At 42.4% G+C, this 26,414-nt stretch overlaps 2 protein-coding genes across 2 annotated transcripts; one reads left to right on the top strand and one right to left on the bottom strand.

The window, feature by feature from the left end:
• Positions 1 to 712: 712 nt before the first annotated feature.
• On the top strand, positions 713 to 3,470 carry LOC101870778 (tubulin beta-1 chain). The gene is made up of 4 exons (XM_005149920.3): positions 713 to 829; positions 1,477 to 1,585; positions 1,859 to 1,969; positions 2,187 to 3,470. Exons 1-4 carry the CDS (start codon positions 773 to 775, stop codon positions 3,245 to 3,247), a joined length of 1,338 nt encoding a protein of 445 aa, XP_005149977.1. The 5' UTR covers positions 713 to 772; the 3' UTR covers positions 3,248 to 3,470.
• On the bottom strand, positions 3,411 to 21,788 carry BPHL (biphenyl hydrolase like). Its single transcript, XM_005149989.4, has 7 exons — positions 21,651 to 21,788; positions 18,953 to 19,056; positions 16,294 to 16,460; positions 11,348 to 11,501; positions 8,863 to 8,994; positions 6,162 to 6,285; positions 3,411 to 3,795 (listed from the first exon to the last, which is right to left on the bottom strand). Exons 1-7 carry the CDS (start codon positions 21,740 to 21,742, stop codon positions 3,708 to 3,710), a joined length of 861 nt encoding a protein of 286 aa, XP_005150046.3. The 5' UTR covers positions 21,743 to 21,788; the 3' UTR covers positions 3,411 to 3,707.
• Positions 21,789 to 26,414: the final 4,626 nt, after the last annotated feature.

The raw sequence follows: 26,414 nt of genomic DNA, 5'->3' as shown, positions 1-26,414 counted from the left end.
CTATGTGTGTTCCAACTCCTATCACAACCAGATCACTCCCAGAAAAAGCCATTCTTTAGTAACAGCATGAAGTTTCATGGCAGCCTTCTGCGTTCCTGAGGTCAGAGCTCTACACATACAGGTTTGGCAGCACTATCTGAAGCAGGGCTGTGCTGCTTGAGCACGGCTGTGGGGTCTATGGCAGCCACCCAGGCTGTCGGCAGGTGTCTGAGATATGGAGAGATGATTCTTGGGCTTAAAATATACCAAAACATGATTAAGGAGGCCCGAGTTAGAAACACAGGTTTCACGGGTGATAAAACACAGCAGCACATGCTTTGCTGCTGTAGTACAGCAGAGGCAAAGAACGTAATGGGATGAACTCCCAACAGGTGCACAAAGAGGAGCTCGGGGGGTTGGAGTTTTGGGGTTTATTTTCCACCTTTTCGGCCCGACACGCACCACGCCGTGTGCCGCTCCGGCCTCTCACCCTCCCACCGGCTGAGGATGAGCGAACCCCCTCCAGCGACCCACGCCAGCCGCCCTCTTAACTGCGGAGGGTGCAGGAGCGCACCGCCATCCCTGCACCCGCACGGAGCCCCCCGCTGCGGGACACAGCACCCCAGTACCGCCCCGACCCCGTGCGCCCATTGGCTCCACCGCATGAAGTCACCGGCGGGGCGGGGCGCGGCGCCCGATTTAATGGGGGGCGCGGGGCGCGGCCTCCGCAGTGGAGGGTGCGGGAGCTGTTGGAGTGCGGTGTGAGCGCGGAGCAGCGGCGGACACCGGCACCATGCGTGAGATCGTGCACATCCAGGCCGGGCAGTGCGGAAACCAGATCGGCGCCAAGGTACGGGCCGGAGCGGGGGGCGGTTCCCGGTGTGGGACTGTGGGGTCCCGGAGTCACACGCTGCCCCTTCCCCCAGAAGGAGGGTAGCTCGGGGCTTGATGAAGCATCGCGGCTCCTGCCCCCGCCCCGGCAGCCTGACCCTCCTCTGTGCTGGGCGCCGGCTGGGCTGTGCCCTGGCTCCCGTCCGCCGCTGCCCGCCCCGCTTTCCCGCGAGCAGCAGTGGCATCCGACCTGCTGCCTTCCTTTCTTCCCCGCCTCACTGGTGCGGGTGGCTGAGGGAGCAAGAGGTGTTTCAGTGCCACGGAGAGCCCCCTCACCGAGGGTGTTACAGGTGCTGTCATCTTCTTGTAATGCCTGGAGTGCCTTATGCCCCTGCTAGACAATGGAAGAAAACTGAGGTACCTGGGCATTGTCATCCTTTGGATATAAGCAATAAAGAATTACCTCACATGTTGGTGCTCAGCTGCCTGCCTGCCTTCAGCTGCTGTGGTCAGGAAAGGCCTTCTGTGCTACCTCACCTTCCTCCAGGGCAGCTGCTCTGCTATGCAAGGGAGCGGTCAGGAAATGGCATGTACAGACTGTGCTGGTGCGTGTGATTGGCACTGGCCAGCTGTGGTTAACAACTGCTGTTCTCCAAATATTTCTAGTTCTGGGAGGTCATCAGCGATGAGCATGGCATTGATCCCACAGGCAGCTATCACGGGGACAGCGACCTGCAGCTGGAAAGGATCAATGTCTACTACAATGAAGCTGCTGGTAAGTATGTCTGCTTCATCAGATGCCTTTAAATAAATGGGGCAGGCATGCCAGCTCACTAAGGCTGGAAAAATCCCTGAAAAAGCTGTCAGCTGCCAGTGACTCCTCTAAGAGAGCTTTGTTCTCAGAATGGCTCTGATAACGCAGTAAGTAGTCTTGATCTAGACAGTGTGTCTCCACTGAAATGCGGGGAGGTGGAATGGAGCACAGCAGGGGTCCTGTGACACTGGCTGCCAACTGAAGGGCTCATGCTGGTGCTGGTTCCTCCTGCAGGTAACAAATACGTCCCCCGTGCCATCCTGGTGGACCTGGAGCCTGGCACAATGGACTCTGTGCGCTCCGGCCCCTTTGGACAGATCTTCCGGCCTGACAACTTTGTCTTTGGTGAGTGAGTGTGGGATGGAGGAGCCCCAGACTGGGAGCTCTGTGCACAGAAAAGAGTCAGAGCAAGCATGCAGGTGACCCTGGGGGACCTGAATGCCAGTAGCACGATGGGGATGGAGGTGAGGGGTGCAGGCTGTGGGGCAGGAGAGGTGGCATCATCTCTGTTCTTGCCTGGGGCCCTAACAACAGGGCACCTTGCTTTTGGTGTGCCCCGCAGGTCAGAGCGGGGCTGGCAACAACTGGGCCAAGGGGCACTACACAGAAGGCGCTGAGCTGGTGGACTCTGTCCTGGATGTGGTGAGGAAGGAGTCGGAGAGCTGCGACTGCCTGCAGGGCTTCCAGCTGACCCACTCGCTGGGCGGCGGCACGGGCTCTGGGATGGGCACCCTGCTCATCAGCAAGATCCGTGAGGAGTACCCCGACCGCATCATGAACACCTTCAGCGTCATGCCCTCTCCCAAGGTGTCGGACACGGTGGTGGAGCCCTACAATGCCACCCTCTCTGTGCACCAGCTGGTGGAGAACACGGACGAGACCTACTGCATCGACAACGAGGCCCTGTACGACATCTGCTTCCGCACCCTGAAGCTGACCACCCCGACGTACGGGGACCTCAACCACCTGGTGTCGGCCACCATGAGCGGCGTGACCACCTGCCTTCGCTTCCCCGGCCAGCTGAACGCCGACCTGCGCAAGCTGGCGGTCAACATGGTGCCTTTCCCGCGGCTGCACTTCTTCATGCCGGGCTTCGCGCCGCTCACCAGCCGCGGCAGCCAGCAGTACAGAGCCCTGACCGTGCCCGAGCTCACCCAGCAGATGTTCGACTCCAAGAACATGATGGCCGCCTGCGACCCGCGCCACGGCCGCTACCTGACCGTGGCCGCCATCTTCCGCGGCCGCATGTCCATGAAGGAGGTGGACGAGCAGATGCTCAACGTGCAGAACAAGAACAGCAGCTACTTTGTGGAGTGGATCCCCAACAACGTGAAGACGGCCGTCTGCGACATCCCCCCGCGTGGCCTCAAGATGTCTGCCACCTTCATTGGCAACAGCACGGCTATCCAGGAGCTCTTCAAGAGGATCTCGGAGCAGTTCACGGCCATGTTCCGGCGCAAAGCTTTCTTGCACTGGTACACTGGTGAGGGCATGGATGAGATGGAGTTCACAGAGGCAGAGAGCAACATGAATGACCTGGTCTCTGAATATCAGCAGTACCAGGATGCCACTGCTGATGAGCAGGGGGAATTTGAAGAGGAGGGAGAGGAGGATGAGGCTTAAGTCCCATAGTATTCAACAAACTTCTGTAAGGCAGTCATGTGTACTGAGCGACTTCTTTCTGATAGGGGTGGTGAAGCATGCTCTCTAGAAACAGTATGCCCAGTTATCCTCTCAGCTCTTGTAACTTTGACAAATTTCTCAATGTAACAACTCTGAATCCCAGTTATTACAATGTTTTTGCCCTTTAATGTTGACAGCACATAAAGGCATGTATTCTAGATAATGTGTTCTGTCTTTCTTAACATAAGTAAGTTTAAAAACATGTAAAATCTTGCAGCACAGTGGTGCACTCTGATCGATGGCTTACATATTATCAAAATTATGATTTTCATGCAAATATATTTCACATTTTTTTAATTACAGGATTCAAACCTTCCCATAACTTGAATGAAAATTGAAAGCCTACTAGAATTCCCAAAGAAAGCAAAAAGAAACACCTCCAAGTTGTCTCCTACTCTGGTCAGCGTAGGAAGTCTTCCACCTGTCTATTGAAGTCCTCTGCAAAACGCAGGTGTAGATTATGCTTTCCTTCTGGCATCAGAAGCAGCCTTAAAAGAGAAAATCAGACACTGAATACATGTTTTATTCTGTGAGCATAGGTAATTATAGTATTTGTTGCCTTTTCCTTGCTCTTGGTTACCCAAGTACAGAACTGAAGTAACTCTGAAGTATTGTCTGTATGTGGTTCAGGATCACAGCAACAGTTGAAGCAAGAAGTACGTACTACTCTTCCCACTCTGGGGAGGATAAACTAAGCTTAAAACCAATTTTTGTGTCCTAGACCCAGTTTCTAGGAACCTTTCTGAAGGTCAGCAAAGAAGATTCCAAAAGTTACATGAGCAGGATGCATCTTCAAAAGGTATGTGAAGTACCCCGAGTTCCCTTTTCTCTTTCGGAGAAGAGGGGTTATGCTGGGCAGTGAATGCAGTACAGAAATTTAGATTTCATGTCACCACAGAAACTTAGTTAGCATTTGAACTTTGTGTAATATGTCTGCAAAAGAAAACCCCAAACCAATCTAAAACTAACACATTCAGCCATCAGAGTAAAAAGGGAAGTCAGGATTTCTTGTTTCTAAACTTTTGTTACAGCTATCTGTGAAGAAGGCTAAATCTTTGTAATACTGATACGAGTGTGACATGCAGAAATGCTACTTGCCATTGCTTCCCATCTGGGAAAAACTTTACACAGCAGGTATGTACCTCTACCATTTCTTCACGTGTGTGGGAACCAAATTATTTGATCTTGCTGCATACTAAGCAATTTCAACAAAGCTAAAGCCATTTTACTGATACTTTGCTGTGTTGTCTTCATGTCATCTAAGCCCCACTACAACAAGGGGTATCTTTCTTCTTTTCATAGGATCATAAAATGGTTTGGGTTGCAAAGAACCTCAAGATCATCTAGTTCCAAACCTCTGCCATGGGCAGGGATTCCTCACCCTTTTAAACCAGGCTGCTCAAAGCTCCATCCAGCCTGGCTTTGAACACTGGCAGGAAAGGAACACTTCCCATTTTTATGGGCAGCCTCTTCCAGTGCCTCACTGTCCTCATAGTAAAGAATTTAATTATACCTAACCTAAATCTCCCCTGTTGGTGGTGACCAGTTTTGTGTTGTCTTATAGTGTGTGAACATGTCCAGCTCTTCTAGTACTTCTTATCTGAGCTACATTGTCCTTTTCTTCAAAGACCAAGCAGCATGGAGGTGCACAAACGTATAGCTATTTGCTACTGCTATTAATATGCTATTTGCTACTGCTGTTAAGCCACTGCAATGTTATTCAACTCTAGCCATGCAAATACAGAATCATGGCCCACTCTCACCATGAGAGAAACAAGCAATGTTTAGCAGTATAACGTCAGAAGCTTTTTCTACTTTACTGCTAGATACAAATAAAAGCAAGAAAAGCTTGCTTTCTTTTTTCATGGTAAAAGCACGTGTTAATGAAAATATGCTAAATTTAAGGCTTCCCTTCTGCTTTATAATAGAACATGCCATTTCCAGTGCAACAAGAGAATGGGACCCTGTACGCAAGTATTAATTTCTGAGAACACAATTAGTCTGATTTCTGAAAAATACAGAGGGGAACACTTCAGCACAAAGAATCAATTTACATTTTATTGGATACCAACTTCTACCAGTTTTCTCCTTGGCTTGTCTTCCAAATAGAAGCTATTAGATCATTGCCTGCTTTTTTTTTGACTTGCCTTAGCCTCTGGAGCATTTCAGAGCTCAGTGAGACGTAACAGGATTATAGGAGCTCTGATAAGGGCATGTGGGAGTAATTAACTAGCAGACATGCCATAAAACACCTGTATGTGATTGCCAGAAAGATCTCTTGTTCTCATCTTCCCTGTGGCATAATGCATTTTTATGAGCAGTGGGGCTGACTTAGAGATAAACATATAACTCATTTTTTCACTGAAAATTCCTGGGACATTGGGAAAAAAACAGCTTTTGAGGTGGTTGTTCACATCAACATCAGTGTTCTGTGCTTCCCTCTAATAACTGGGAGTCTCTCTCCATTCATATTGTTTAAGTTCATTTGCCTGCTGATAGGGACAGAAAGGTTTCTTGCAGCAAAAGGAATGCAACGGTCCCTAACAGAAACAGAAGAAATTTGCTTTTTTTCAGTAAATACTAGGGACTGGTTCTGCATGTGAAGTGGCAAGAGGAAAAGGTTCTTGCTTGATTTCTCCTGGAGGCCTTTAAGAAGGAGCTTATTCAAATATTATACTTTCTATATTGTAAGAAAAGTCCAGCTACATTCTTTGCATTGTAACTTTATAGGGAAGTTTAGAATAGCTCTGTTTATAGCAGAGACAACTTGTTCAAATACTTTATTTTGTTTTACACCATGAGTTTGAACCACTTCATTTCTGCAACAATGGTTTATAACTATCATATAACTTACCGGGAGCCTTTGACGTGCTTATGAATGTATTCTGCATGAGGTTGTGGAACCAAACAGTCTTTCTCACCATGAATTATAAATGTGGGACATTTAATATCTGGCAGCAACTCCTGGCAGATATTACCTAAGGAGAAAATAAATGAAAATTATGCTTTGTTTTAAAATAGGACAAAAGGCTGAAACTGCTTCTGTAAAGGACTGTGAACTCCACTAGGTTCTAGCTATATTGCCCCTCTTTGTGGATATCACGCAGTGAATTTATAGAACTACGTGATCAGGACTATAATTAATGTTTCTTTCTCCAAAATGTTACTTCACTGGAAATCGTTTCATTAATGGATGCCAGTACAAACAGCTAGATAGAATGAAGCAGTACTCTCCCACATTCCCCCCAGGCTCTCTTTGGCTGTTCAAAGCAAATACATGCATCTCTCTCCTGGCTTTGTTCTTTTCAGCCTTAAGAGTCCCACTGCCTTCATGTTAATGCTACATTTTGTTACATTGGTTATCAGGTTACAACCTTTGCTACTTTTACCAACAAATTACCTTAGGTTGTATTCATGCTATGCTATCTTTTAGACCCCTTGCTGTCTGCAATGAATAACCATTTAATACAAATTGTACTAAAACTATTAAAAGATTATTCTCCCTGCCCATTCACTTCACAGAACTTCAATTTAAGGCTTTCTTTAATCTCACGAGAAGTAACTTATGTTCTTAAAGACTTCTATTTTCCTTTCTTTTTTCCTCATTCCTTAGTAACCTAGTTCCCAAATTGCCTCACTTCCCATGCTCTCACAAGAGAATCTTTGGCCAAAACAGACTCAATGAGTTTTATGTTACATTTATCTTTGAGTTAACATTGTGCTATTTGTAGTTGTCTCCTTGCAGCTACCAACAGGTTACAGTTAATGCTCATATATGCTACACTTCCCTTAGCTCTAAAGTCATATACTGTTCCACAATTTTCCCAATTGTTTGGTTATTTATATAGTCTTGCAGTTCTCCTGGTTAAATATTTTAATTCAGAACATTTCACCCACACTTCTAAAACATCTGCACAAATGTTGACTATTTTTCAGAACATGTAACAAATAAGTTTAGGTTATTTACCCAAGGACAGAGTTGGCAGTCAAACTATTATTTCTAGTTTCCAGTCCTGAAACTGTTTTGTACTATAACCACTAGATTACTCCAAAACCACAGAAAAGCAAGAAGAATCTTGAATTTTGCAGCTTTATGCAACTTAGTTTTACTAAGTGTAGCACCTTCTAAAAGTTCATCTCTTACGGCGTTTCACACTGAAAGCTCTCCCCTCTAGGGCAAATAGCCTATTTCTCAAAAAGAACTCGAGTTGAAGTTTTGACCAACAAAGGCTTTGCTGTCCTCCTTTTCTCTCTGGTGCGCTTTACTAACCCTTTTTCTTGTATTTGCCACATCTGCACCTTTTGTGCAGCATGTCTTTAATTCCAGGAAGGCTTGCTTGTAGTCTGAAGTTGCCCTTCCCAAGCTATGTCTGGAAAAGAACATGTAGCCTGATAATCACTTGTCTTTTTAGCAAATGCTATAGACTTCTCCCAATATCTGACCCAGTTATAGCATCTAGGTAATTCAGGTTTTTGTTACATGCTTGCAGGTGGCTTGTTTTTCACAGTCACCTCCATCTCAAAGTGCCTGAAGTATGTGCAGGCAGTAGAAAGATATCACAGCCAGAGTTTCACCAGCCTGGGCTTTGGACTTAATAATAAACTAGTTTTAAGGAGATATATTCTAGAAAGGGTAAGATAAAACCCGATCCTAATTTGTTACATCACTCTACTGGGAGAAATCCTAATACCATATTGCTGATCCCACACAAAACTTTCTGGAAAAAAAAGAATCAAAGGAATGTTTTCTTTGTAGTACTTGCTGTTAGCGTATGTCACCTCCTGTCTTTCATTCTGAGAGCTAAGGGAAAATGTGTATAAGACAATTACAGGCTCCTTGTTTTATGTATTGGGTACATTACGTATTTTTGCTTTAGGCGAAATCAAAAGCAATTTTCCTCTGAATTAAAACAGAACTGTAGGTAACTATTCATGATATCCTTGGCTGCAAAAGTCTATGTAGAGTAATTGTAGAAATCTTCAAATATAAACATATAATAATTGTCTAGTTTAACTACTCTTTTTTAATTTTTATTTTTAAACACCTAAGTTGTATAAATATTGGGTTTTGAAATTGTTCTGTTAATTTTGAGTTCCCCAAATCTGAACTTCCTTCTTTTTAACTTTTATACCCTACGTTTGAAATTGTGCTTCAGCTCCTGTTTGCAGAAACTGGAGTGAACACATCTGTCTTTGGGGATAGCTTAACATTGTCACTAAGATCTAATCCTTTGACACTGAGAGAGGAGAAAAAAGCTTGAGCAGAATCCCTCCTGTTCAGTCTGTACAAAAGCAATGATTTAATAATGTTGTTTTATGGTGGAACAAGATGAGAGACTCATCAGCTAATGCTTCCCATGAATGTGTTTTCCCCCTGTACCTTGCTGCTTCTGTGAACAATCTACAAAATAACTGCTTTATTTATGAGTGTGAGTCAGCTTTTAATGCCATACTCAGAGTCCTTCTTTTGCTGGCTGCTAGGAGTACCGTTAGTTTTTTCATCCAGAACTGGCCACTACTATAATTGCTTCAGTTTAACATTGCAAAAACCTTACCATCTGAATTTTCAGCAAAGCGAGATATTCCATCTACCCAAGCCTCACAGGTTTTTGCAAAGTACTTATGCCCATACAGCTCTTCCAGTGGTTTCTTGACCTTTTCACTCCATTTTGAAACATCTCTGATGCCTGCATAAAATAACATTGAAATATGTTAAGTCCTTCCCAGCAAGAAGGTATAACCCAATATTGATATGAGTAAACTAAATTACAGATGTGTATTTTAAACTAGAAACTGTACTGAATGATTTTGAATAGTTCATAGTACAAAAAGGGTATAAAAAAGTAGTTTTATGATCTCTGATGGAATATTTCTGAGTTGCAGAAGAGCCTCGTGTTATTACAACGTTACAAGGAACAACAGAAAAAAAACTTATGCCCAATAATCAAAGGACTCAATCCTAGAACATCCGATGTTTCTTTTTGAAAGGCTTGCAGAAGACGAGATTAAGGAGGTACTTTCATATAAGATCGGGTCTGTTTTACAACAGTGTGCCAGAGCTGGCAATTCCTTTTTATAACCTTCAGCCTTTTTCTTTGGCTCATGGATAGAAGTTCTTCCATGGCTTCTACCGGTATTCAGATATTCAGAGGAAGAAAACTTTTACTAACACATTCCAGCAGGCTGACATCATGGTACATTTGCCATAGTCTTACAGGAAAACAAGCAACTCAGTAGAGTCCTGTGACTCATGGCAGGCTGGCTAAAGCTGTACAAATAATCTTACATTCTAGGTATTTATTTATCAGATTTACCAAACTTTACCCCTCAGAAGTTCAGTACTGCTCACAAACCAGATACCCACAAGGGTGACTTTCACTGAACTATATTTCAGCTGTACAAGTTTCTATTGATAAAGCTCAAAATAATATTGGCATAGCAGAGAACATGAAAGAGACCTGAGTACTAGGTTGTCAAGCAGCAATATATGCCACTACATGAGCTTTTAATTAGTTTCAAATGGGAATTAAAAGAAGAAAGGAGTGACGTGTTAATTAACAAACACAACTTGCTCAGCCAAATGAGCAAGGTAGCAGTGACTGGAAGTGTTTTATAACAGCATCTGATCGGAAATGAGTTTGCTCACCCCAGGCAATCTGTTACTGAACAGCTGTTCACCTTCTAGAAACTGCAGTTTTATCTTTGTGGCTAGCCTTAATTTAAAAAGGGGAGGGGTTGGGGAAGCCAAAATTGAAAGGACACAGGCTACCAAACAAATAACTTTCTCTGATATGCAACTGAGTTGCACTGATGGGCCAGCTATAGAAGGTTTGTGCTGATAGTCTCTGAACACCATCACACAGAGAGAGATACTGGAAACAACAGTCCATGAAGAGGCCAAAAGTCAGCACTGCTGTGGGTGCTCCCTGTAAAGTAAGACTTCTTTTTCTATTTCTCATTTTTGTTTGCTTGGAGGGGGGTGTGATTGTTTGGTTTGTTTTGGTTTTGTTTTTTACATTTTAGCCTATTGTCTAATACTAACTGACATGCATTTTATAATTATATAAATATAAAAGCATCTAAAGAAATAAAGCAGCACTTTTACAGAACTAAAAATAACTTATTGAACTAAAAAGTATACTACTACCACTGAAAGTGCTTTAGTATAGGTAAGTATACTTGTGCAGTACGTATTTACACTTGTAATCTGTTGAAGCCAGCCAGCTAGCTTTCACAACTAGTATAAATCAAACTCCAATCGCTAATATGAAACTATACTAGGTGACATTTGTTGAGAGCATGACAAGTTAACAAATAGTTAACAAATAGTTAACTCTTAATTTCTAATTGCAAAAGGAGTTCACTAGCAGTTTTTGCTATTTTCTTTTAGAGTGACAAGTAGTCTATTTCATATAAGTGGAACAAGCATCAGAAATCCCATGTTTTTTTACTTTGGAAATGTTTTGTAACCACAATAATTAACTTTGAAGGAATGCAAATTAGAAAAGCATCCTGGGACATTTTGAATGATTCATTTGCTTCCTGAACTCAAATGGTAAGTTATGAGCTTGTTTTCTTACTGCTCTTGTATTATATAGGCCCTAGAGGCAAAAGCTGTTATGTGCTAGCCCAGTGACTTTCTGAGGACCTTGTTTGAAGGTTGTGCAAGATGTGAGAAAAGAAATTAAGCTTAGGGTCAGTAATATTATTAGGTATTTAATTTTAGGAATTTGTTACAGCAGTAAAAATTCAATTTGCTGAAAACTACTGATAAGCTATTATGCTTTTTCAGTGGTGTAAGTTAGGAAAGACTTGTTACAAATTCTATTATATTACCACTAGAGTAATTGTTAGGGAGTTTCTCATTAACATTTTTATCTATCCCTATACTTAGTAACTTAGTGAATTTTGTGTCCCGTTCCTTTAGTTTTTGTTGTGTCCTCAACTCTGTAGCCACTTAGTTATTACATGACTAAGATTCTTAGGTCAAGAAGAAATGAAAACAGTTTATTCAGGGTACGAAATTCAGTTTGTACATACCATTATAAATTCTCACATCCTCTTGAGTAACGCTGACATTTGCTCCCCAGACAACCAGCTTGTGGATAAGAGTTGGATACTTTGCAGCTGCAATGAGTGCTGTAATTCCACCATCACTCCATCCCAGCAAAGAGAACTTCTTAAATTTCAATGCCTTGATTTGTATAAGAAAATTATATGCAAATCATCAGCTGGTTTTACAAGCAAGTATCAAATAATTCTTGAAAATTAACTGTACAGATTTAGACATAATACTACATAGCTAATCTATAGTTAGCTTTCATCATCAGAACAAATATGCTTCCTGCTACACAAAAATACTTATGAAAAGGTAAAATATTTAAAAAACAAGAAACTATACCTGCCTTTCCAATTTTCCACAACTAGTTACAGAAACATGCAGTAGCCATATTAGATTCTTGCTGCATTTAAAAAAGGTGTCTTGAAATAAAGAAATATCTATTTATAACCAAAAGTAAAGACATTTTCAGAGAGCCTGATGGTATCAAGAATCTGTAGATTCTCTTAATATAAAGTAGGCAAAGACTATCACAGTGTGGGATCGTAGGTAATCTAAGACCCAGATGAATTTAAGAAAAAGACAAGTTTAAGATTGATTTATTGTACCTATTAATTTATCAGTCTGTTCTGTAACAACCGCAACAAAAAAAAAGTTAAAATATTTGCTACAGGATTGTATCAAATTTTAGTCCCCAGTTCACATTTTCTGAAGCCTTTAAGTGTACGTTTTAGCAGTTACTTCATGCTGAATTGCAATTCAAAACATTAATAATGAAATCCTTCCTCCTCAGAAAGGAAGACTTAGGGCAAAAAATATGACAAGCAAGACCTTAATTCATTCTGACTTGTACAATGCTTTCCACTAGAATTTGAAACTTGTTTCCTCATGTACTGCAATCTGTGGTAGGGAGGACCAGCTGGGGACTCAAGAAAGGATTTTGTGTGTGTGACATTCAGTGGGCTTAGTGAGGAAGGTAAAGGCACTTGGGAGCAAATGCATCTGAAGGTTGTGCAGGGGTGATGCTCAATGGTTAAGCAATATTTGCAGTTTTGTATATAGAAGCCTCAGCTTGTGAACACTTGCAAACAAACACAAAAGTTTTGTTAGTTTGGGTGGGGGTTTCAGAAATTACAGCTTTTTAGATGTGATTAAGGGGGATATACTTTCAGAGGAAGAAAAAAGCAAGTGAATTGGATGAGTTGTGTTGGTGCTTGGTGTTTTGCTGTCATAAGTCCAGGCCTGGTTTTATTTTTTTCTTTTGGACAGAAGAAAATAAAAATGAAGGCAATGAGAGAAACAACTACAAAGAGAGAAAAAGGAGATTCTAGTCTGCTTGTAAACTCAACACTCAAATGGGGTATAACCTTGCCAGTCAGCTTGATACCTAGCAAACTTTTATCACTACAAGGCTTTTCTGGTTTTGGCTTCTTTCTTGGTATTAGGTTTACTGTAGCATCGTGCAATATTAGGTTTCACTCTGCTAAGCTGTAATTACTGAACAGAAAAGAAATATGGTAGGGGAAAGAAAAGGATACGTAATGTATGAGCTGACAGCAAGAAAATAGAAACTTGATTTTTAGCAGTTGAAAAAGTAGACTTTGTGACCCCCATTCACTACCATGCTGCTGAAGGGTTACTGGTGTCTAGGCAAGTTTCAGGAGTTGGCAGCAGTGCTTGTAAAGCTGAAGTATTTGCTGTTGCTGCTACCGTTCCCCTACCACCAAGAGCAATTTATGGATCTCTGTGCTGGCTAATGGGTGGAATAGCTGATTAAAACTCTTGTTCTTCACACCAGGGTTTTTGCCAGTGCTTCAGCTGAAATACATTTGCCTCTAGTATTTCTCTTGTTTACTAGGCATTATCTTGACATATTCTTTGGGTTCTCAGGATGCCTTTCCAGAAGGAGGAATTTAATTTATCCTTTGCAGCTTTCAAAAAAAACAAACTGTGGTGTAATAGATGTGTCAGATATGGTATGCGTGTTTGCTTGCTTTGATCTGGAGGTCCTTACAGTACAGGCCTCTACCTAACACTGGCAACAACCAGACAGCTGGTTGTACAGCTCAACCTGTGGGTGATTTTGTGCTGGCTTTCCCCTCTAAGTGAGCAAAATCTCTTTTTGAAATCACATCCTCCATTCAGACCTATGTGAAATGCAATCAAGCGATCACGTGTGCTGTGACAAGTACCTTACAATGGTGAGTTGCAATACGACAGAGGGACCTCGACACGCTTGTGAGATGGGCTGATGTCATGGTTAAACTTCATGAGATTGGCAAGTGCAAGGTCCTACACCTGGGTTGGAGCAATCCCAGGCACAGCTACAGGTTGGGCACAAAGGAAATTCAGAGCAGCCCTGCAGAGAAGGACTTGGGGGTGTTGGTTGAAGGGAAAATTAACATGAGCTGGCTGCAGTGTGAGCTTGCAGCCCAGAAAGCCAACCGTATCCTAGGCTGCATCACAAGAAGCGTGACCAGCAGGTCAAAGGAGGTGATCCTGTCCCTCTACTCTGCTCTCGTCAGACCTCACTTGAAGTATTGTGTGCAGTTCTGGTGTCCTCAACATAGAAAGGACATGGAACTGTTGGAATAAGTCTAGAGGAGGGCCGTGAGGATGATCAGGGGACTGGAGCACCTCCTGTATGAAGACAGGCTGAGAAAGTTGGGGCTGTTCAGCCTGGAAAAGAGAAGGCCGCGTGGAGATCTCATAGAAGCATTCCAGTATCTGAAGGGGGCCTATAGGGATGCTGGTGAGGGACTCTTCATTAGGGACTGTAGTGACAGGACAAGGGGTAATGGGTTAAAACTTAAACAGGAGAGGTTTAGACTGGATATAAGGAAGAAATTCTGTACTGTGAGGGTGGTGAGGTACTGGAATGGGTTGCCCAGGGATGTTGTGAATGCTCCATCCCTGGCAGTGTTCAAGGCCAGATTGGATGAAGCCTTGGGTGAGATGGTTTAGTGTGAGGTGTCCCTGCCCATGGCAGGGAGGTTGGAACTAGATGATCTTAAGGTCCTTTCCAACCCTAACTATTCTATGATTCTATAACAGTGCTCTGCACTGTGTGCTTTCATTAGATCACAGGAAATATATTGCAAGTAAGGGTTGCAGTTGGTCTACCAAAACTTTAAGAAGTCCAAGTTCATCCTTTCACTAGGATGGTAGGTCTGAAGAGTAAGAACTTCTTAAATATCAACACTAATTATTTCCATAATAATTGGTTTAATGGTATTGGCCTTTGCTAGCATTAGACATTTGGAGTGGAGTGAAGCGGACTTATTTGCGTTATACTCCTTTTATTTCATCCAAACTCCCTCACAAATGCATACACTGATACAGAGCATCATATACCATATGCATCAAACTGCTGAATACTCTGGAAAATTTCAGCTTTCTGTTACTTCACAGAAACCTTGCAGGATTCACTCCTAGAGCAGAAGCACCAGACTCTGAAGAAGCCTAGAACAAAGTTTCTGAAGGCTCACCTATGCGGATGGGATTTTTGCTAAGTGTAGGTCAGATAATGTATCTAAACCATACACTGTTATAAGCCCTTTGATGGAGTTATGACTTTGTTTTATTCTCCAAATCCTAATTGGGATGATTCCTTGAGATTTGTGCTATCCTTCATGTTATGCTAAAATAGAAGCAAGTTACCCATGCTTGGGAAGATTTTAATAATTTGTTATTATATGCTTATATCAATAAACATCTTCAAAAAAGCAGGATGCTATGTCTTATTTGTTTAGGCAGCTTTAGAGATTGGTAGGCTGTTGTCCTGTTTAACTGGAAGCTACATGCTTACATTCTCTTTGGGCACAGCTCTGTTTTCTATTTTGCATTTATTAGTATTTGAACAGAGGCAGGAAAGGGGGTTACAACCGTTTAGACTGAAAGTTGTCACCTATCCATGACAGCATTGTTATTTTCTTTGTTACTGTAGCAGAAGAAATTGGTGCATTAGGGTTCAGAGAGATTGCATTTATGGTTAGAGGGCAAAACTGTGTCTTTATCCCGAGTCTGCTGTCAGACTTACTTTGTTTCACTACATGGAATACTCCAGGAAGGCTGCATTTCCAGTTTCAGATGGGTTTCTGCAGGGTTACTGCTTATTACAGAAATACAGTTGGACTGTCTGAATCTTGTCTCATGTTTCTGGAATTTTAATGGTCTGACAACTTGCTTAACTCCAAAAAGACTGTATAGCTTAATGTAACAAAGCCAAAATATTAGTTAAAACTAAACCAGAAAATAGTGTCGGCACTTACATAATAATAATAAAAGAGGAACAGAGAAACACAGAGATTTGAAATAAAGAATTCTGCAAGATAGGGAAGTAATAATAGCTTTGGGTCATATCCTTTCTAATCACAATGGCTGTATCAATTACTAAGGTGTGGTACGGTCACAGGAGCCCTTTATTTCCCACAAAAGTTATTTTGGTAATGTGCTGTAAAATGCAAAGCGTCAAGTTAATGTTTAGAATAAAATGTCTCTCGAAATGGGCTGCCCAAGGCAAAATGCCAAGATTCTATCAGCTAGAAATTTTTCTAAAAGCCTTTCACTATTGTAATCCCTTCAGTTAAACCACTTAGCATAGACTTTGTTTTTTATACACACTTTACCTAAACTTACATGGTTCTTGGCTGTGAACCTCTTACGACAGGTCTTGGAATAAAAATGTATTCTTTTATAATTAATTCCCACTGCTGAACCTCTATGTGTATTGCAGAAGAGAAGGAAGAAGAAAATATTTCTAGAATAGTGTGCATCTGCTCAGTTTTAAGCCTTCATTTGTGTGCTCTTTTGCACAACTTTGTTAGAAACAACCAGCTTAACAGTACTCTTCTCCTCTAAAGAAAATAGCTTTAAAAAACAAATATATATATACATATAAAATAATAAAATTTGAGAATATATTTACCTGCATAAGATCCACAGCATCTTTTGCATCCCTCTCAAAGAAATCTGGAGGAAAGTCTCGAGATGGTGGAATGGACTGTCCATATCCTCGAGGATCCCAAGCAACAATTGTGAAAAGTTGCTTATTCATGGACTTAAGCTGTGGTCCAAAATCAGTCTGACCACTCCCTGAAACATCATAATTTTTTCCATTATAGTAACCACCATAATACATGGTAGACATACTCTAAATGAAAACCTGCAAAAACTTGTATCTTAATTCTCAGAAAGGTTATCTATCAGCTGAAGTATACTGTACCTCTAATAGTAACCACTGCAAATCTCAGACAGGAAGTACCATAATAAAAATCTTTAGAACTATCTGTAGTATGCATAGAGCAAATAATTTCAGGTAGGTATGTAAGCTGACAAAAAACTAGGATCTACGAAGATGCTTTAATACAGAATCTAAAACTGAGTTACCTGGATAGGGATTTATCTTTAACAGATTTAATGCAGTAGCACAATGGTCATTGCTGTTTACCTGGACAGCACAGATGAAACTGACAGTGGAAGAATATACTGACTAGCAACAAATTTGTAAGTGAAAAAGCACTGTGTGAGACAGTTGTTCTTATTCAATAGACACTCCCACGAGAATACTGGTGCTTAAAGCTGAGCTTCAAATGCTTTGCTGCCTAATGGGACAGTGTTGACACAAAAGCATAAAACTAACTTTTTATTTTCTAATATGTATGTTACCAAATTAAGCCAAATACAGCCAATTTTCTGATGCAGAACACTTCCTTTTATTGATGGCTCAGACCTTGAAAGAACTGAAAAAATAACATACTCTAGTCTACTGCACTAAGTTATCTTTGAATGATAGCTTAGCATGAAGAAGGTAAGACTGCAATTTCTTACTTGCATTATGGACATGTGGTAACAGTATCACATGCCACTTGATTAGAATGATGTAAATAAAACATCACATTGGTTATCCATTATCACATTAAAAAGGCCTTTTAAGGGCATTTAGGATTTGTATACTTGGAGAAATGTCCTTGGATACCTCCTCCTCACCATCAATTGGTCTAAATGATGAAAGAGGCTGTGTACAGAATGCTGTGTGAGCTGCCTATAAGGCTGGCACAATCTCTTGCAACACCAATTAATAGCAAGTCAGAAGCAAAATATCAGGTTGTTTGAAAAATACCAATGCAATCTTACTATTAATCACGTATTTTTACATAGGCTTTGTATGAATCTCTGCACTAGCATGCACATGCTTGTTATGCTATATTCTGTAACTTAAAACACAAGGCCGAGAGTAGATCAGAATGTTGTGTTTTCTTAGGTGTTTTTCTATCTAGAAAGAGAGACATCACTTTTGTTTTAATGTAGCTTACACACAGTCTAGAGACTAGTTAGCTCTGTTGACCTAAAAGCACTTATTTTGTTGTCAATATACTTATTAGTCTGTTAATACTGTAAACAGTAGAAAATAATATTGAAAACTCAGTACAAAGGGGGAAGTATGTGACAATCAGAATGTAAAGCTCACCCTCAATCTGCAAGACCATTACACCATAAACTGAATAATGGTAAAGATACTAAGCCTAACTATTACTGTTTGTAATAGTGTTAACTGCATAATAGCAATGTGCACCTAATAACATTACTTGCAACTGAAGAAATACACTATTAGTATTTAAAGAATTAGCATTGGCAACAGAATTATCAGTTTAAAAAAGCTATTTAAAATGAAGAGGTTAAAATGTATTACTATTAATGCACCCCATTAACTTCCTTCCACCCTGTGCTTGAGAAATCTTTGAAAGAAAGAAACATTTCATGAAGACTCGGAAATGTTGCTGCCAAGAACAACAAATGTTTCTTGCTCTTCAGTTCCTGACATTCTACCATCTTGATCCAGCAATGCAGTTAAGTATAAACCCAAGTCTGAGCATGGTTCTATTGACAGCCTGCCACGAATAGTTAGTAAGTCTGATTGGTTCTTTAGAACTGCAGAAAACCAGAAAAAAGTGCCTCTGTTAATTTTAAAAGGTTGTTATCGAAAGCAGTGATCTCAATGGACAGATACGACTTAGCAGAACCTGTTGTCCATCTCAAAAAGGCATCGAGAATCTTAATGATGTTGCCCTGAATAATTAAAACATGAAAATACATTTTTAAGCAAAAAGTCAGTTTCAGCTGTGCCTCTTTCACTATGATAATAAACTGCAAGTGCTGCATTATGTCTATTAACTGAATTGGAATGCACCTAGTTTCTAAAAAGGAATACATAATTCAGTCTGTGTAACAAATATAGCTGACCTGATTTCCTCCCCTGTTATTCTGCACCTTGTGTATTTTAGCTATTTGCCACCTGTGCTGGACACCCCCTTTGCACAGTTAAATCCAGAAGTACAAGTGACTGCTACACAAATCAAGACATTGTATAAAAGGTGCCTGGTGAGATAAATGGACTCTTTAAAAACTGTAAACTGACTGCAATAACACCACCTTTTCCTATATATTGCATGTGTAGAATTTTTTTTAATGACAATGCTCCATAATCAGGTATTGAACATATTACAAAATAGTTTTGTGCATTCTAGTCTGAGACTGGATGGCGAAGGAGGTATTCGCTCTACAAAGATAAGACAAAATCTCCAGACCTAGCATTCCGGGAAGCAGAAGAACTGCATGGCTTCCTTCTCCAGTCTGCTGATAATGTAGGTGGACTCCATTCACTTGGACTTTGGCAGATGTTATTGAGGTACTAGGGATGGGGGAAGGGGAGAGAAACAGGAAAGCATAATGAGTTAATTCTCATTACTACATGGTCCTTCAAGGAACACAGAATAATTACTTTTTCTAGGTATTAACAACAACAAAGTGAGATTTAAATGGCCCACTTACCTTTCATGGGTGCACAGAAGACTAAATAAGTTACCAGGAGCAGAGAAGTACTCAGTTGTGACCACTCTGCTTGGGTTTCACAAATGTAGTTATATTACTTAAAGGGGAGAAAAAAAAATCTTGATTGTGCAACAAACAGACCTATAAAAACAGCTTTACACAGCCACAGGAACATATTGAAAAAAATAGAGAGGAGCAACCTCATTCTGTCACAGCATGGGGAAGAGATTCAGAGCAGACCTGCAGAGGACTTGGGGGTGTCCTTGGGGGTGTTGGTTGATGAGAAACTTAACATGAGCTGGCTTCAGTGTGCACTTACAGCCCAGAAAGCCAACTGTAATCTGGGCTGCATCAAAAGGAACATGACCAGCAGGTCGAAGGAGGTGATCCTGCCCCTCTACTCTGCTCTCGTCAGACCTCACTTGAAGTATTGTGTGCAATTCTGGTGTCCTCAACATAAAAAGGACATGGAAATGCTGGAACAAGTCCAGAGGAGGGCCGTGAGGATGATCAGGGGATTGGAGCACCTCCCGTATGAAGATAGGCTGAGAAAGTTGGGGCTGTTCAGCCAGGAGAAGGCTGTGTTGAGATCTCATAACAGCCTTCCAGTATCTGAAGGGGGCCTATAGGGATGCTGGGGAGGGACTCTTCATTAGGGACTGTAGTGACAGGACAAGGGGTAACGGGTTAAAACTTAAACAGGAGAAGTTTAGATTGGATATAAGGAAGAAATTCTCTACTGTTAGAGTGGTGAGGCACTGGAATGGGTTGCCCAGGGAAACTGTGAATGCTCCATCCCTGGCAGTGTTCAAGGCCAGGTTGGACAGAGCCTTGGATGAGATAGTTTAGTGTGAGGTGTCCCTGCCCATGGCAGAGGGGTTGGAACTAGATGATCTTAAGGTCCTTTCCAACCCTAACTATTCTATGATTCTATAGCTTCTGAAACAAATGGTGTTCACCTTGTGGTGAGTTACTGGAGCAGACTGCCTAGGGAAGCTGTGGCTGCCCCATCCTTGGCAGTGTTCAAGGTCACGCTGGACAGGGCTTTGAGCAACCTGGTCTAATGGAAGGTGTCCCTGCCCATTGCGGGGGGCTTGGAACTGGATGATCTTTAAGGTCCCTTCCAATCCAAACCAACCTATGAGTCTTTTGTTTTATCATTCATTTCAACACTTTATTTTATCATAGTTCTCACCACAGCAAATAAGCACCTCGCTCTTGCTAAATTTTACAGAAATATGTGATTTTTTTTCTTCAGATAAATAATTGCCAAAACCATTTCAAATTCCTAACAAAACAGAAATAATCACCATCTTGCTACCTTTTTTAAAAAGTTACCAACATGCAGTTTCAACAAACAAGGCATGTATATTCTGCTTTCCTGATTCAGATGCTAGATTTTTTTTATACAGTTCTGCATTTTTTTAGGATTAATTAGTAACATCAGATGCTTGAGAATTTTGCTGAGCTTGTGATGTTTTTTTATTCTAGGATTGTGCCTTAGTGTGAAGTCCAGTCCAGGCATTTCACATAGAGTATCTTCAGTACTTTCTGGACTAAGAACAAATGTGTTGGGGTTTTAAGTGCTGAGAAACTGTACTGGAAGTGGCTACACCTAAGGCAGATTTGGTCTTCAATACACCAAGTTTCTGTGAGTATGAAATCACTTCAGTAAGCTCATTAGCATGATCACTTCTGTCAAGTTTTCATAAAGACTGCATTTCCCATTGGTTGGCATAATCAGAAAACATGTTAAAACAAAACAAAATGATCCCCCCCTCACTCTGTTGTAACTGAATTAGTAATGTTAATTTTTATAGCTCTTGAGAAGCACTGGATATACTGCCTGTGTTTACAGCACAGATGCAGAGGCAGCCCTTGTACTGCGCCTTGCCTTTGTACAGAGTATGAGGTGAAGCGCAGCTTAATCTGGGAACTACCTTTCTGTTCCAGCTGTGCTACCATGCAGCCTAGTTTTTATCTGTGTGGTGGACGGCGGTGGGGGAAAACACATGGTGTTACGTCTGACTTCCTCAATATGATTTGCAGAATAAGCAGTATTATATGCATTACGTATGCGCATTCTTTTCGCAACCTCGGAGACGTCCAAGAAACGCCTTAGGATGGCAGCGCTGCAGGGGGAAATGGGCTCGAGGAGGGGAGAGTGACAGGCAGCGACAAGAAGGGGTAGCGGAGCTTGTTAAGCACAGCTCCTTGCAGCACAAGGGAAAGCAGAAGCAAGCACCTCAGAGCCACCATTTTGTCACCCACCCCCCCCCCCCCCAATCTATTGTACACCCCCCTCTGCTAAAATGCTGTTCGCATACACACCGCAGTGACACCACCCGGGCCTGTCAAATACCGCCTTCCCCAAGCGAGGGACGAGGGAGCCGCGAAAGGAAGGAAGGAAGGAAGGAAGGAAGGAAGGAAGGAAGGAGGTGCTGTGGTTTTTACCCGTAGCAGGCGGCCTGTCCCCGGGGCATGAGCGGCGCGGCCCGGGCGGGCAGCAGCACCCGGAGCACCCGGCCCACGCTCCGCCGAACCATTTTACCCACCAAGGCCGACCCGGCAGGGAAAGGAGAGAGAAGGGGAGGCGGGGCGACCTCGGTGGATAGAACCCGCCCCGCCTCCCCTTCTCTCTCCTCCTGTCGCCGCCAGGCAGCGCGACAGCCTTGTCAGCTTCAGGCCGCGGCTGCAGTGCGGCCCAGTGAGCACCGCTGTGGGAAGCAGTCCCACCTCGACATAGCTCCACCCGAGGGGTCCGCTGGGAGTGAAGATCCCTGCCGTGGGGGATACAAGGGACCAAGTCCTAAGCACCTGCACCTCTGCCCATGGAGCAAGAAGCTCCGTAGGCTGAGAAAACAGAAGACATGGTGGTCATCTATGACTCCAGGTCTGCCTGGAGAAAGGCGCCTTGGGGCAGTTGCGTCTTTGAGGACAGCTCTGGGGACTGCAGCTCCTATAAGGAGATGCCTTTAGCATGCTAACCCCAGGTACTTGGCAGCAGTCATTAACCCTGCCTCACCAATGTTGCTTGCAGGGCCTGCTGAGAGCACTAGTCTCCTGGCTGAGGGCTTTGGCCTGGCAAGTACCCATACTCCATGGGGCTGCCCACCTCTGGAGAGGCCTAGCTGCTTTCGTTCACCACAGCATTTAGTTTCACTTTCCTCACAACCTTCTCACTGGTGGCTCAAAATACCAAGGAGACTGGCCGCTTTCCCTGGTGTGTGCTTTCCAAGTGTGGAAGAGGACTGTCCAGTCTGAGTCACAGCCTGCCAGAGCAATGGTGGAGAGGGCTGTGAAAGTAGTGAGGAAAACAGCAAAAAGCTGTAGAGCTGGTACCAGGTTTGAAACAGACATAGGAAATAAGGCCTCCTGCCTTATACCTGGATGAGTGGGATTTCCTCAAGAGAGGTCAGTGTCATGTGTTAACTCCAGCCCAGTGGGAGCTCAGTGACTATTCAAGTGTCAGTCTTCCTGCTCTATTGCCATTTGTTTGCATGGGATTAAGAAGTCTTACAGGTAAATGAGGATCTTAAATCCCAGTGCATAAAGAAATTAACTGTGTGAGCATACAGGTTCAGTTTATCCCCTGAGCAGATCAAACCATTCAAGATTATGGTCTTTAGTATGGCTAATTACAAGCAATCCATCAGGACAAGCTGCCCTCACTCTTGCCTGGTGACATCTACAAGCCCCTACAGTTTTTCTGGTTGCTAGCTCACTTTCAGAGGCTCATCATTTTTGTGTCACTGTCCACCTTTCTTTCCGGTGGAAAATGACTGGGGGTGATGATTGACTATAGGAAACTATAGGTATAGGTTGACTATAGGTGTTTAAGAAAGAGGTAGCTTGGTCTTCTGCCACACTAACTGGTTTGTAGTTTTGGTTGGTTTTTTGTTGGTTTTTTTTTTTTCTCCTGAACTGTGCAATTCCTTTAAATCAAAAGGAGCTCCTATGTCATGTATTGCTACAAGCTTCAGAGGGAAAGGTCTCAGTCCTGTATCCAAGTTCATGCCTGTTAAAATGCTTCTCAATCTGCCTACATATCCTCTAACTACTATGGCTGATGGAGTTGTAACACAATTTCAGAACCTGTGCTGAAAAACTGAGTGATAAGGTAGAAAATGTAGGGGCAGGGCAAGAGGTAATTAGAAAGGTAAAACCAGAAGCCCTCACCAAATGAGAGAAAAGGAAGTTGGGGAGGTTTATGTATCACTTAAAAAAAGGATGGGGTAGTTCCAGGTGGGTTAACCCCATTGTCAGTGTGACAAAAGTTGCGTGGTCCCTTTGTAGAAGAGGCTGTCACAGCTAAGGTGTTGCACCATGTGTCATCCCCAGGCCTTCCTTCACAGTCTGTAAAGTGACCATTCCTGTCTCAGGTGCCTGGATCATGCCATCTCTCCCACAGTGCATGTCCTGCCTTCTTTGGCCTGAGAAGAAACAAACTAACATGGCAGTTGAGCAGAAATGGCACTGGCTAAAGACTCTTTTCTATATATGTAAGGAAAATGACTGGCACCATGAGGCGTGACAGTCTCCTCTAGAGAGCTGCTCTAGAGGAGAAAGTTGCTGTCTCAGTCCACAGGGCAATGGCTCAAGAATCAGCCATTCTAGCTGTAGAAACAGGATTCTGCCAAGGCTGGATGCAGCTGATGGATGATCTGGGGACAAAAAGAGTGTAACCTCACAGGTTCAAACTGTTCAACCTATTCAGTTCACCAGGATGTCCAGTCTTGTCAGTAAAGCAGTTTTAGACATAATGATGGGCAACTGGGAGAATTAAGTATTTCAGCCCAACTATTTCCTCAGAAATTACTGCCTGAGAGGAGAGAAAATGCTTTGAGCAAGCCAGACACAGACTTACTTTTGCACAGCCTGTGAAAAAGTTGAGAACAACTGGGGCACTAGTACTCCTTTTAGCTCCCATAAAACATTTTTATTTGTCTAGTTACTGCTTGATGGTTCAGGTTCTGGGAACTATTTCTGGCTATTGAATGGAAAAGAAAACAAACACATTTAAGAGGTAGCACTGCTCTGCTGGTGATGTCTCCCCAGACCCAGATTTCCCTTTCCCTCTCAACTGCCCTGTAATTATTGTACTCCCCGGGGTGTTGCCCCATCTCTCCAGTAGGGTCATCTCTACAGTCAGAAACCTGTGCTTAATGACAGCTTCTGGCTGCTGCTGTCAAAATTATGCAAGGCTCTCAAGGGCATCACTACTGCACCCTTGGACTTTGTCACCTGTGATGAACCCTCACAGTCCCTGCAACAAGGCTGCACTGTCAATGCTACCTGGATTTGTTCCTTACAGAACTCAACAGTAGTGAAAAGGGTGATTCAAATACCATTTCCAAGCCCATAGGTATTTTCTCAAACTTCTTGTGATGGACAGAATTGCAGAACAGTGAGATCTTTCAATTTGCCCATTAAACTGCAAGGGACAAAGTAGCCTTCTGACTCCTGGTTGGATAGAAAATATGTGTCTACTATTTTTGTACTTCCCCAGGTTGTAGAAAATCTAGAAAAGACCTAGTCAGTTACACTGACATAGAGGAATATGTAGACAACTTGAGACATGCTGGAAGATTAGACAAAAAGATTAATTCTGGGTCTCCAAAGGCATTAATTTCATCCACACATGGGATTCTTCTTAATTCTAGGTCTCCAAAGGCATTAATTTCATCCACACATGGGATTCTTCTGTCAGCAGCAGTGATCCCATACAAGGTATCAGAATCATTACCATTAACTAGGCTTTAAATCTGGAGCTTTTAAGGAGGAGCTAATTTGTCAGGGCCGTCAATGCACTAATAGGCTTTAATGGCCACTATCAGCCTCAGCTGAGGTCTCCCCCATCCCTTCTGCTCCTGGGACAAGGAGCCTCATTTCAGCCTAGCACAGGGCCATCAGTTCCTACCTTTAGTTATGTTCCAACCATATATGTGTCTGGTTGGGGTCCCTTGTGATCCAGGTACTATTGTAGACCTTGCTTTTTGCTGTAGAGTTGTTTCTTGGGTCTGTGTACATATTGACTGGTCATTTTTGCCCCTTTTATTTTAGCTACTTCTATGAAGTGCAATATCCTGCTATTTTTATACCTGTTTTGATACTTGGGCTTTTGTGCCTCTTGGATGTTGATAATTCCAGGAAGCGGGGTTTTCACCTTGGGAAAAAGCCTGTTGCTGCAGCTACATGAAGAGGTAAGATGGGTAACGGTGAATTGCCACATTCAGAATGAAGATGTGAAAATGCTAATGTTTCTATGATTTGGTATTGACCTTCCAAGCAAGAAAGATTGAGTAGACATGAAATTAATTTAAAGCTGTGAAGTGTGGAGAGTAACAGCATATGTTTTCCTAGCAGGAGGCCTATTTAGCTAGAATATTAGCCAAGATGAGAACAACTGAATTTATATAGCAAAGAAAATTATGCTTTTTCATAAGCAGAATATGTAGTACTACAAAATTCCAGATACCTTGGCTCAAAGAACATTTCAAACTGATGAAGAAACTAAAGCATAGATGCGCATTTGAGAATTGCTTTTTTTAATGTTTGTCTGTTATCTTTCTTATGCAAGCAAAGAATAATGTCTGTCAGCTTAAGTAGTATCTGTATACTTTTCATATATTCATGAATAACTGCATTATAAATCCAAGGTGCCGAAGTGGAGGTACATCAGTGTGAGACGGTCTCATTATTGCAAAGTTGAGTATGATCTCTGGCCTGTAAATCTAAGCAGTCTTGGTATAATTTTTGTTCAGATTCAGGGATTCTGGAGACCGGGTATTCTAGAGATTCAGACCTGAAATGGCTCTAAATACTCTAGGACAAAAGCAGAAGCAGCTTCTCCCTTGGGGAGGGCAAAAGTAACATTCAGAAGGCAGTTCTTGATATGACTTTGGAAGGGGTTGTAGGAATCTGTTTTAGTGAACTTGGTGACCCAATGTCCCTTCTGATGCTGCATTTAGTTCTCTCAACTTAAGATGCATGTGGGCGGCACAGAAACTGCAACCCATTGCTCAAATCCAAGCAGTATTACTGCTTTGTTAAGGTGATTAGCTTGGATTTTTGTCTCAGAGCTCTCATCAAGCATCTCTCTGAGCTCTGTAAGCTTTAATGCTTTTTATCTGATCGAAGCTTAGTTCTGGCAGAAGTTAGTGTCTGTACCAAAGAGAAAAGGAAACTGTGCTAAAGAGAAAGGAAGTGACCCACTTA

This window comes from Melopsittacus undulatus, chromosome 1 (genome assembly GCF_012275295.1).
Source record: "Melopsittacus undulatus isolate bMelUnd1 chromosome 1, bMelUnd1.mat.Z, whole genome shotgun sequence".
NCBI classification, from domain to species: Eukaryota; Metazoa; Chordata; class Aves; order Psittaciformes; family Psittaculidae; genus Melopsittacus; species Melopsittacus undulatus.
Note: the sequence above shows the minus strand (reverse complement) of the source record. Positions and strands in the feature narration are given on the sequence as shown.